The sequence below is a fragment of the Bufo bufo genome, chromosome 9 (genome assembly GCF_905171765.1).
Source record: "Bufo bufo chromosome 9, aBufBuf1.1, whole genome shotgun sequence".
Classification (NCBI taxonomy): Eukaryota; Metazoa; Chordata; class Amphibia; order Anura; family Bufonidae; genus Bufo; species Bufo bufo.
In genome coordinates this window covers 109,565,532-109,577,774 of record NC_053397.1, presented here as the reverse complement: position 1 = coordinate 109,577,774, position 12,243 = coordinate 109,565,532, and the positions used below count along the sequence as shown (strand labels likewise).

At 37.3% G+C, this 12,243-nt stretch overlaps 1 protein-coding gene across 1 annotated transcript; it reads left to right on the top strand.

The window, feature by feature from the left end:
• Window positions 1-2,873: 2,873 nt before the first annotated feature.
• PTGS2 (prostaglandin-endoperoxide synthase 2) lies at window positions 2,874-10,063 on the top strand. The gene is made up of 10 exons (XM_040407504.1): window positions 2,874-2,985; window positions 3,514-3,630; window positions 3,716-3,859; window positions 4,528-4,671; window positions 5,013-5,194; window positions 5,309-5,392; window positions 5,505-5,751; window positions 6,374-6,660; window positions 6,772-6,919; window positions 7,646-10,063. The coding sequence occupies exons 1-10, from the start codon at window positions 2,934-2,936 to the stop codon at window positions 8,050-8,052; spliced, it is 1,812 nt and encodes a 603-aa protein (XP_040263438.1). The 5' UTR covers window positions 2,874-2,933; the 3' UTR covers window positions 8,053-10,063.
• Window positions 10,064-12,243: the final 2,180 nt, after the last annotated feature.

Genomic DNA, 12,243 nt, shown 5'->3' with positions numbered 1-12,243 from the left:
TAATACATCAAAAGTATGCTTAAGGGGCATCTATTTTAACCACTGTGGAAGAAACATTCTGTTTCGAAACATGTCTGGTTATTGACATATGGCGGTGCAGTAACATAATAAAACTAAACTAAATTTTTAATAATAACTTTTAATATTGGCCAAACCGAATGCCTTAATTGGGACACGCTTACCTCTCGTGCCCCTCTCCCTGGATGTATGCCATACGCTTCCCAGGAGTGTCTATAGTTACACTGCGGAGTTACGCCATATGCCCTTCAGCAAGTGCAGCTAGTTTAGCTATAAGCCCCGTGTCCCCTGATGATTCATGGGGCTTTCTTATATAGACATAGTTCGATATATTATTTTGATGAAACGCGTTGGAACACATGAATGTATCATGACGATTTGAATACACTCATTTTTCCAGCACCCGATCAGGTACCCACTCTTTAGCCTCCAGGCACAACCTCCGGTAGGGTTTTCCAAGGGGTCCTAGATCAGGGTAAAGGTTCCGGACGGGGCCACCCCTTGCGGGGCATGGACCCCGTGTTAGGAGGATACTAGGGTCCAATAGCTCAAGTATGGCGCAACAGGGTCAGCTTTCCCTCCCTGAGGCTTCCCCACTTCAAAGACCATTTACCTGACAAGCTCATAGCTGAAGCATCATCTCCAGAATGGATACCGGGTATTGAGCTCGCAGGATCAAAGTAACCTCCCTTTCCACTGGCATTTTGTTCATTGCGAACAGCGTTGATTATCTACCAAAACCGGTAAGACCTTTCCTTTTTTATTTGAAAAGGTACATTTCCAGATCCAAAATCAGTTTAGGGGATTCTGGCGTACGGACCTGAGGTTTTGTGACCTTGCCTCACCCCTGTAGAGCATGGTCTGAGGTCCTGTATCTGTTTGTGTGTTTATGTTTGTAGGGGCTTTTCTCTTCTTGAGGATTTTTTCTTTGCAATATTAAAAGTTTAGTCTTATTATGTTACTGCCTCTCCTTTGACTTTCTGTATTTACGCTTTGAGCAGTACTTAGGGAGAGGTGCGAGCGCACTGTTCTCTCCCGGGGTGACAAATCCGTTTTCTGACATATGGCGGTATTTTCTATCAAGTACTAAAGTGAAAATCCTGACTTTATACTTACAGAGAGTGCATGTGTAAGGAGAGTCTGCCGACACACAAGGAGAACTGCAAGGTGCAGCGAGACGTAGAGGCAAGCAGTGAGTGGGGTGAAGCAGAATATGAGTGAAGAACATCAGTGTGAGCTCCCCCAGTAAACTCCTGCCACGAAGCACTACAAATCACAACATATCCTGAAAGATCTTGAGGATTGGTGAGAAACTCTGTTGCGCAATTGATTTTACCATCTAACTAATTGACAGCAGAGAACACTCCTGCACCAATGTATAAATAAAATGTCTTACATTATATGGACACTGGTATTAATTGATATATAACAGTGATTTTTGGCACTAGCATTTTATACCATATGGACATTATCAACAAGTGACTGACAAATAACAGTGTTTTAGTAAACACATTCATCTGAATAGGCATCAACTTGATATATAAGACATTAACTTCTTACCACATTTAGGATATTGAAAACAGCCTTTTTTTGCAAAAGTATCTGTGCTCCTTTTATGAGTGATCTCAGGATACTATCAGTGTTGCCTAACAAGCTGCAGTAGAGAAACTGTATTACCTAAGACTTTGATGTGAAGATATTAATGGAATGCAGAGACACACTTAGAAAAGACATTACTAGCCCTAAGCATTAAAACAAATGAAACATAGTAAAATACTGTATAATGCAATGTATAAAGGTCTCTCAAGAAACATAGCATTCTATCATCTAGGTATAGAAGATAATGTTGGGTCAGTTGATTTTGACTGAGAATCTGGAAGATTCATGGGAGAAAAAGCAAACAAGACCAGTGCCTTGATAATCTTGCTCATACCAGTTGCCACTAAAAGTGTGGCACTCTGAGTATGAACAGCATTTAAAGATAACAATTAAGAAGCTACAGGACTCACCGGAGTGCCAGAGCTTCTCCTGAGATTTCCTATCTACACTCCTAGAAGAATTCTATTTTCATGAACATCATAACAAAAGTTCTTCAGAACTGCAGTGTCTATGGAAGGCAACCCTATAGTTAATGGCTTTACCTTTTTAACCATTAACAAAAAAATGATAGACTCAGTGGCAGCAGTTCTGAGAAGTTGTAGGCTTCCTTCCTGCTCCCGGCTTAGATTCTCCAGGTAAAATATGTACTGTAGACTGGGTCATCTACTGGACTAAACTACTCATCTGCCTGCTCAAAAGTGGGAATCATATATGCAGAAAGCTATTCTAGTAGTTCCTAGATCTACTGACTGGTAGAAACCCCAGAAGAGGATTCTATTAGCAAAATGGCAATTAATTCTTACCCATAATACGGTAGGTCGTGCCTATTTCCTTCTGAGGTTCTATCATAAGATTATTCATTTCTCTCCTTAAAAGTTTTCTTCCCTATCAATATTACATTAGCAAAAGTGATATGTATGAACCAAGTATTCTCAGCTAAGAAGCTTGCTAATGATTCTCTTTAGACAAGGTAGTGCTGAGAAGAGTTCCTTTTACATTTAAGCACATCAATAGATCTCCGTGCATTCTGCTTTTACAAACTTCTTCAAAAGAGGAGGACTTGCTCTTTTCTTTAGTCTAGCAGTAAATAAAGGATTAAGAATATAGTGTGTGTCTTCCATTTCATGCACAGCACAGAAGACGGAAGTAACAAGGTAAAAGACCCTGACGTCTCATGTTCATGTTCTGCCCGCCCACCAAGGGAGGGACATGCTTTTGCTATATAAGTGCCAGCAGTCAGCATGTGTTCTCAGAGAGCAGGAGTCCACAGTACTACAATTACTACAGATTCCTGCTACAATCCATCCACCGCTGGAATGATTACACTTGGGCTTTTCTTATTTTCCCTCCTCATTTCTTCATATGCAGGTAAATGTTCACAAATTTTCCTAATACAATGTTATATTTGTTTATTTTTTTCTAAAGTTTAGCAGCAGCAATTGGTAATGTTTATAAGTTTCATTGTTATTGGCTTTTAGAAAGTAAAATCCTCTTCTGTAGATCATCATAAGTTGATATTTTATAGAACATAAGAATGCTTATATAACACATATACTATTGGAAGAGACAGTATGTTGAATTGAGCTTGTAGCCAGGTTGTAGTCTACTGATGTAGCACAGCTTTGAGTTAGCCTGATATAGCAGAGGTGAGTTTATTATTTGGAACATCTCGTAATATTTTAATGTGTTACTGTCTGTGGTTTTCCACCGGTCTGTTAACTCATTTACACATTTACCCAAAGGGTTAAAATTCAATTACAAGTCAGTTCAATGTATCTAAGCTGCTTCTAAATTGAATACAGTATAGTTACAGATTAACCTGCGCTCAGCAACTTCAATAATAATAAAATTTGAGATTGAACTATAACGTTTCATTAATGTATTTGATTTTTCCAGCCAACCCTTGCTGCTCTAACCCATGTCAGAACCGAGGTGTGTGCATGACTATTGGCTATGAGAGATATGAATGTGATTGCACAAGGACAGGATATTATGGTGAAAACTGCACTTCACGTAAGTAGCTCCACAATTCTCCTTCTGTGTCACTGGGTGATTTTGTAAAGTAGATTGTAATCTCTATTCTTTTCTCTCTCTGCAGCGGAACTTTTAACATGGCTGAGAGTCACCTTAAAGCCTTCACCCAACACTGTTCACTACATCTTAACTCACTTTAAAGGCATATGGAATATAATTAACAATATTTCATTCCTGCGAGATAGGATTATGCAATATGTGTTAACATGTAAGTAGACCTCTTGTCTATATTCTGCTGTTCTTAGGCTAGTAGTCAAATTCCATTGCTGGTTTCACAGGAAATTCCTTCCTACATAGTATAGAGAGAACCTGAGATAAGAATACCTTGTCTACCTAAATTCTGTTCCTTGTAGATGGGAGAACACTGTATATTTCTCTCTACTACATTATTAAGCTTGATATTAATTTACAGAGCCAGAAACTCCACCACTAGGAACCCCAGATAATGAAGCCCTGATATGCTTCATGAGACATAGCTTAAATTTATTTACAGTTATAAAGCCATATGATATGAACATTTTATATTAAATAATAAATACCATAATGGTGAGGCTGGAATATGCTGTGAGAATTTCCTTGACAGATAAACCTTCAACACTGTCCTTAGATAGTTTTACAATTTTCACTTGAATTTGCCAAACAATAAATTCCATCATCTAGCATCTTTGTTCCTTGATGGCAAAAAATGTGTTGGATCACAAATATCTCTCAGCAATCCACCTCAGAGGTGCACAATATATGAATAGAGGAACTGGCTTAATAAAAGTTGTTCAGCTGACAATTACCTAAAGTCTTGTCCAATCTTGACCAATAGCCTATGCAGCATGTCTATGATTATTCTCACAGATGGTGATTTATTTTTTGCCTCTTTTACAGCAAGGTCTCACTTGATCGATAGCCCACCTACCTACAACAGCTACTATGATTATAAAAACTGGGAAGCATATTCCAACATTTCATACTATACTCGATCATTGCCACCAGTAGGGGAAGACTGCCCAACACCAATGGGAGTTAAAGGTAGGTTATTTGCCTGAAATAGTTCAAGCCTTTGTTAGACTATATCATATCACATTGTATTAAACCAATAGGCATTTGTTGTAAAACCTTAATATCTGCATTCCATAAAGTGTAATTGTAATGCAGTAAATCAATTTCAAACATGAACATAGTTGACGCATGCTAGTCATGCACTGATCCAGTCATAGTGTACATTGACTTCTACCAATAGCACTTTTCATCTGTTTCAAAAAGATTTTTTGTTTCTATTCATATCAGATAACTATGTTCACACCCAACATAACCTTTTCTGAGACAGAAGTTGTGCTAATTTCTTAATCTCCTATTCCTATGTCTTTCAGGAAAGAAGGAACTCCCAAGTGTCAAGGTAGTTGTTGAGAAGTTCTTACTGAGAAGACAGTTTATCCCTGACCCACAAGAAACTAATATCATGTTTGCATTCTTTGCACAACACTTTACACATCAGTTTTTTAAAACTGATGTCAAGAGAGGCGCTGCCTTCACTAAAGCTTTGGGCCATGGGGTAAGAGCATAATGGCTTGTGTTTCATTTGTTTGTGTTTTATTATATTGTTTGTAACTTAATCTACATGCAATTCTAAAATGATTCTAAGTAAGACTGTAAATATGTTCTTCAGGTCGATTTAAGTCACATCTATGGAGAAACTTTAGACAGACAACACCAGCTACGACTAAAGGAGGATGGAAAGTTGAAATACCAGGTGATTATCTTATTTCAGAGTGTACCCCAAATACATTCTGTACAATTCTCTGCTGTCATTTATGTAAACTGAGAAACATTATATTAATCATATACATATATTTTTACTATAGATTATTGATGGCGAGATGTATCCTCCAACAGTAAATGAAACTGGGGTTGTGATGCTATATCCACCACATGTGCCAGAACATCTTAAACTTGCTGTTGGGCAGGAAGTCTTTGGTCTTGTCCCAGGTTTGATGATGTATGCTACCATTTGGCTAAGAGAACACAATCGAGTCTGTGACATTCTTGTGCAGGAGCATCCTGAGTGGGATGATGAACGTCTGTTCCAAACTACAAGGCTTATTTTGATTGGTAAGTTTAAATACTGTTATGTGTTAAAGGAACGTCATTACATCATTTCAATATTATCTTGTTCACATAATCTTTATCAGGTTGTTACTTGTGTTGTCAAATGGATCAGAAATAATCTTGTATGATGGCACATAACTACAACAGATGCAGTTGTTTGGCCAAGCTAGCATGGGGCAAATTAATTGATTTTGTCACACATATGTCAGCAGAGATGTGTATTGGCTATGCTTGCTACAAAATACACTTTTTAAATGTATTTTATAAGAAACCATTCTAAAAAAAAATCAAGAGAATGAAGGGGACTCAGTCCTGATTCAGTGCCCCATGACCTTCACAGTCTCTCTCTGTGCATTGGCACCCAAGAGGAACTGCAGCATAGGTTTATTCAAATGAATAGGACTGTCTGCAGTTATCTGCACAGTCGGGTGGTTGACAGCGCCACTGTAGAGATATAACAGTAAATGTGAAATCATTAGTGATGGTATATGCTAGTGATATGCCATCACTTTATAAGATGGGAATCCTCTGTAATGACGCTTTCAAAAAGTGTCTAAAATGTACAGTATTTCATTGTTAATCTGTTCACCCTGGAGTATAATATATCTATGTAATTTTCTTAAAGGTGAAACCATCAAGATTGTAATTGAAGATTATGTACAGCATCTAAGTGGGTATCACTTTAAGCTGAAGTTTGACCCAGAGTTGCTGTTTAACCAAAGATTCCAGTACCAGAATCGAATTGCTGCAGAGTTCAATACTCTGTACCATTGGCATCCTCTTCTGCCAGACTCTTTCCTGATAAGTGACAAGGAATACAACTATCAACAATTTCTTTACAATAATTCTGTCATGCTGGAACACGGAATATCACAGATGGTTGAATCGTTTGGCAAGCAAAGTGCTGGAAGGGTAAAAAACATTATTAACCATATATCATTATATCTGTATTCTCTCTCTCTGTCTCTCTCTCTCTCTCTCTATATATATATATATATATAATTTTTTATTTCTCTTAAATAGGTGGCTGGTGGTAGAAACTTTCCTGCAGCTGTGTTTAGAGTGGCCATGGCTTCCATCGAGCAAAGCAGAGAGATGAGATACCAATCCTTAAACGAATACAGGAAGCGTTTTATGCTGAAACCTTTCAAATCCTTTGAGGAGCTCACTGGTAAGATTTTAACTGCGTCTTTTCATTACTACTGCAGGGAGCTGCTCAAGCCATGGGGTTAATTGTATGGTTTTGTTTAATTTCATAAGTCACGGGGAGTCCTAGTTCTTACTAAACATCATTGTTAAGAAGTGACAGCGTGTAGTTAAAACAATAATGCTGAAATCACAGACACGCACAGGAGATTACAATGAACAGTTTCTGCACAGATTAACTTTGTGTTTACCAATCAGACAACTCCTTTATAAATTCATGCAAACTAAAGAGCTTTAGACCTTCAACTAATGCAAATTAGTTAACGGCATCATCTTGTACTAAGACTGAAGACAAAATCTTCTCTATGTATGTGAATCAAGTGGTTGCCTGATGTTCATTGATCACTATATCCACATACAGAGTGTTTCTCAGAATTTAACATTGACTGTGTTTAAAAAAAAATTGAACTTCTATTTTCTCATCATTACAAAAATATTGTAATGTTTTATATAAGCGATAATTGCATTGGTGGTATGTTAGAACTGTTTTGTAAACCAGATTTACAAGTCTAAGTAATGTAACTGCTTCAGGGAAAATACTACAGGTTGTTTTAAGCTTTGGGAATAGGCACCCTAAAAATCATGTAAACATTTTGAAATTGTAGATGAGAAGCTTCAAATTAAGGAAATATGACCTCTAATATATTTTTGCTACGTTCAGTGCTAACAACTTACACTATTTTCATTTTAGGAGAGAAAGAAATGTCTGCGGAACTTGAAGAACTCTATGGAGACATTGATGCTATGGAGTTATACCCAGGACTTTTGGTGGAAAAGCCCCGTCCAGGTGCAATATTTGGAGAGACCATGGTTGAACTTGGTGCTCCATTTTCCTTAAAAGGTCTAATGGGTAACCCAATTTGCTCTCCTGAATACTGGAAACCTAGCACTTTTGGTGGAAAAGTTGGCTTTGACATAGTGAACTCAGCGTCTTTACAAAAACTCATCTGCCAAAATGTTAAAGACTGCCCTTTTGTCTCATTTCGTGTGTTAAAAAGCAAACTGAGTGAGTCAGCAACCATTAATGCAAGTTCAAACTCTGCACTGGAAGAAGTAAACCCTGCTATACTACTGAAAGAGCGCTCGTCAGAACTGTAAGGGTTTTCATGCCCTAAAAAGGAACAGCCATCAACACTGTTAAAGGGGTTTTCTTACTTTAGCAAGTAGCATTTATTATGTAGAGCAGTGTTCTTTAACTCCAGTCCTCAGGGCCCACCTACCGGTCATGTTTTCAGGATTTCCTCAGTATTGAGCAGGTAAGCATTAGTGTCAATGCATCAGGACTTACCACAGGTTTTCATTCTGTGGGATATTCTCAAATCATGAACAGCAGGTGGGCCCTGAGGACTGGAGTTGAGGAACACTGATGTAGAGTAAGTTAATGCAAGCCACTTAAAATCCACATTAACTTCCTCTACATAATTACTATTTGCTGAAGAGAGACACCCCCTTAAGGATTGCTAAGAATTGTTACAGCATACTTGTAACTGAAATGCAGGTGGCCACATAAGTGCTGCTGGCAGATCTACGTCTACTGTAGAGTTATAGTTGTAGTAGTTTGTCAGCATTTTTGTATACAAGTTGTTCATATGAAAATTCACATTATATACTGATAATCTTGAATTTGTTATATTTATTGTCTGTGCTCCAGATTATTTATTTTACATCATAGTATAGATACATACTTAGATGTATCTTTAGAAATAACAAGGCAGGAACTTTCATGCTACTTCCATTCTGGATTAAAGTAAATAAGTCCAAACTTAGGCTGTCATTTATCAATGCAGCCATTGTGTGGATATATAATATTGTAGTCACACCTTAGGAGGGCATTTTCACATATCCACAATTTTCAATAATTCCAGTAAATAACTGGCCCCTATGTGGAGCTATGAATGTTAACATACATATTGGGCTACATTGTCTTTTAACAGTGGATGTTCATGTCCACTAAGTGACAAGACACAGGACCAGGCATGAATAGTTATGCATATAATACATTTTCCTCGTAGAGTTTATGCAATGACTGTTACTACATGAATAGAAAATAAGACCTGGGTAACTTTCTTTTTTTGTTTTAATAAGCATACTTAAGGTGAGATTTTTCAAAACTGGTGTGAAGGAAAGCTGGCTTAGTTTCCCATAGCAACAAATAACATTCCATCTTTCATTTTTCAGAGCTCCTTTGGAAAATGAAAGATGGAATCTGACTAGTTTCTATGGCAGCTAAGCCAGTTTTAAGCAACTTAGCCTTTACACCAGCTTTGATTTATCTCCCCTTTAATGTTGTGTGTGTTTAAAGCTGCTAAATTACTTGAATCTTGGGTTGTTTTAGGCAATAAGGTGATATGCATGTTTTTACATTATCATGGGACACCATCATTGTGCTTTTCTATTGTGCTTCAAGTAAGGACAGAAAATTGTCAGTATAAGAGATTATGTTAACATTACTTGAATTTGCATGGTAGATGATAGCAATGTTCCAGACCACAAAATATACAGTTTATGTACTATAAAGTCAAGGACTAAAGTGTCTCCTGAGGATTAGATAGGATTAATTTGTTAAATCACTTTGTTCTATCATAAACAAGGCATCTCAAGCCTCTTCCTGCAATTTTAATTGTTCTTACAAACATTGACCTCTCTTCAGTGTCCCATCTGATGTCACCCTGTTGTCAGTCTTATAAATGTAATCTCCCTTTAAATATATTTAAAAGTCATATTTATTTAAGATACAGATTGTTAATTTTATATTTTTTTTATAAGGAAGACTTTATGATGTTGTATTTATGTTTCTTGACATTGCACTGACAAAGATGATTCTCTTGATGCAGGGACAATGGCCTCTTGGTTAACTTCTACCAGGCTGGATGGCTTTTCCAGTGCTGGCCACTGTATTTCAAGCTCTAATATTACATGATAGGGAATGCAGAGCTGAAACTCTTAAGTCTTTCTGTGTAATTGTAGAGCTATGGCAGAAACAAATGATTTTATATATTTTCTATAAAATGTTTTTATTTTCCTCTGTTTATTGTGAAATATTTATTGTAACTTATTCTGGTGTTTGATGTTATGTATTTTTCTTTTTTGTAAATTAAATTATTTAAATAATAAGTGAATAATAAGTGATTTGGTTATTTTAGTACATTGCTTGACTTGTATTTGTATTTGCTCTGACCTGCATAATGTTGACAACTTAGGCTAGCTGCCATCTTCTATGAGAGACTTCATTAAAATAAGGCCAAAATAAAGGCTTTTTTAAGGGGCAAAAATATTTTGCCGAATCAGACAGACCAGGGAAACTCCTAGCAAGGGTGATTTCTAATCAATATAAAAAAAAGAGATGGTCAGTATTCGATTATCTGAGGGTATAATTATTGAAGATCAAGACCATATAATGGAAACCTTTTTGAAGCATTTCTCAGAATTATATAACTCAGATAAGGCTATCTCAGACAAAGAGATGGGTTCATATTTGGACTCTATCTCCCTTCCAGTTCTTACTGAAACTCAAAGAGAATCTTTTGATGTAAATCTCTCTCTAGAGGAGTTAGAGGCCGCATTGAAGGCGCGTTTGGGAAATTCCTCCCCTAGGTCAGATGGATTCCCGTATGAATTCTATCGCAAATATTGGGAGGTTATCGCTCCTTGTCTCCTAAGGGTGTTTACAGAATCATTCGAGGAGGGTAGCCTTCCAGAGTCATTGATAGTGGCAGTAATAATACTAATATTGAAAAAGGGTAAGGATTCCATAGATATGGGGTCATATAGGCCGATTTCTTTACTGAATACAGATATGAAGCTCCTCTCAAGGATTCTGTCTATAAGGCAATCCAAGGTTATTTTATCAATTATACACCCTGATCAGAATGGGTTTATTCCTAATAAGGGTACTCATCTCAATCTGCATCGTCTGTTTGCGAATATGCAATCCTCCGGGGGGGGGGGGGAGTCTCTCACTCCATTCTGTCATTAGACGCATCTAAGGCGTTTAACAGGGTGGATTGGGGATTCCTTTGGAGGGTTTTATGAGGAATGAGTTTTGGTATTAGGTTTATAAATATGATCAAGCTTCTATATAAGTCCCCTATTGTGAAATTAAATGTCAATGGGAGTTTGACAAGGAGTTTTTCCTTGACTAGAGGTACTCGTCAAGGCTGCCCACTCTTCCCATTGTTATTTGATATCTATATTGAGCCCCTCGCTGCTAGAGTTAGGCAAGACTCGAGGGGTTTGGGATACTAGGAGTAGACCGCGTCTCCTTTCCCCTCCATCAACAAGAACAGAGAAGGGATAATGATGGGGTTGAAGGCAGGGAAACTTAAGCCTTCCAAATCCCCCATATCGTATTCCATTTCTACTCAATATTTATTTGTTTATATAGGATTCTTTCATATCTTTTAATCTTACTAACCAAATTTAGCCAAGTATACACACCAAACTCGTGCAATTAAGAGTCTCGCTAAAAACATTATTTTAATCAAGAGAAACCTTTTATACTTATGCCAATTAACCTGGGAGAGATCACCCAGTATCCAACATTCTACAATGTAGGGGTTCACTACTTTCAGTTTTTGGGTAATAAGTTTAGTGATTGCCCCCCAATATTCTGTTAATAGTCTACAGGACCAAAACATATGTAAATAGTCAGCCCCAGGTAAATCACACAATTAGACAATTAGAGGTATTTATCAAACCATGTTTATTAAGCCATACTGGCGTGACATATATTCTATGTAATATATTAAATTGCACCAAAACTTGATTAAAATTGTGAGACAATAATCTTAAATTAACCATTATATTTCCCCAATTATCGAATTGGTTCATTAAAAATTCAGCCCCCCAGGCCCATTGTCCAGGGGAGCAAGTATTATTAAATAGTGCTTCCAATAAGAATTTATAAAGTTGAGAGATCTTGATCTTCTGACCCAGATCTCCCGTCAAATCATTTAAATAAATATTGAGTAGAAATGGAATAAGGCATGGGGGATTTTGAAGTCTTAAGTTTCCCTGCCTTTAACCCCATCGTTATCCCTTCTCTGTTCTTGTTGATGGAGGGGAAAGGAGACGCGGTCTACTCCTAGTATCCCAAACCCATTGAGTCTTGCCTAACTCTAGCAGCGAGGGGCTCAATATAGATATCAAATAACAATGGGGAAAGTGGGCAGCCTTGACGAGTACCTCTAGGCATCGCAAGGGGAGGGAGGGTTGGGGGGTGAACTGGGGCTAAGGATTAAGGTATAAAAAGAAGAAAATTAATAATGTTGTGGATTAAATTTGTATGGA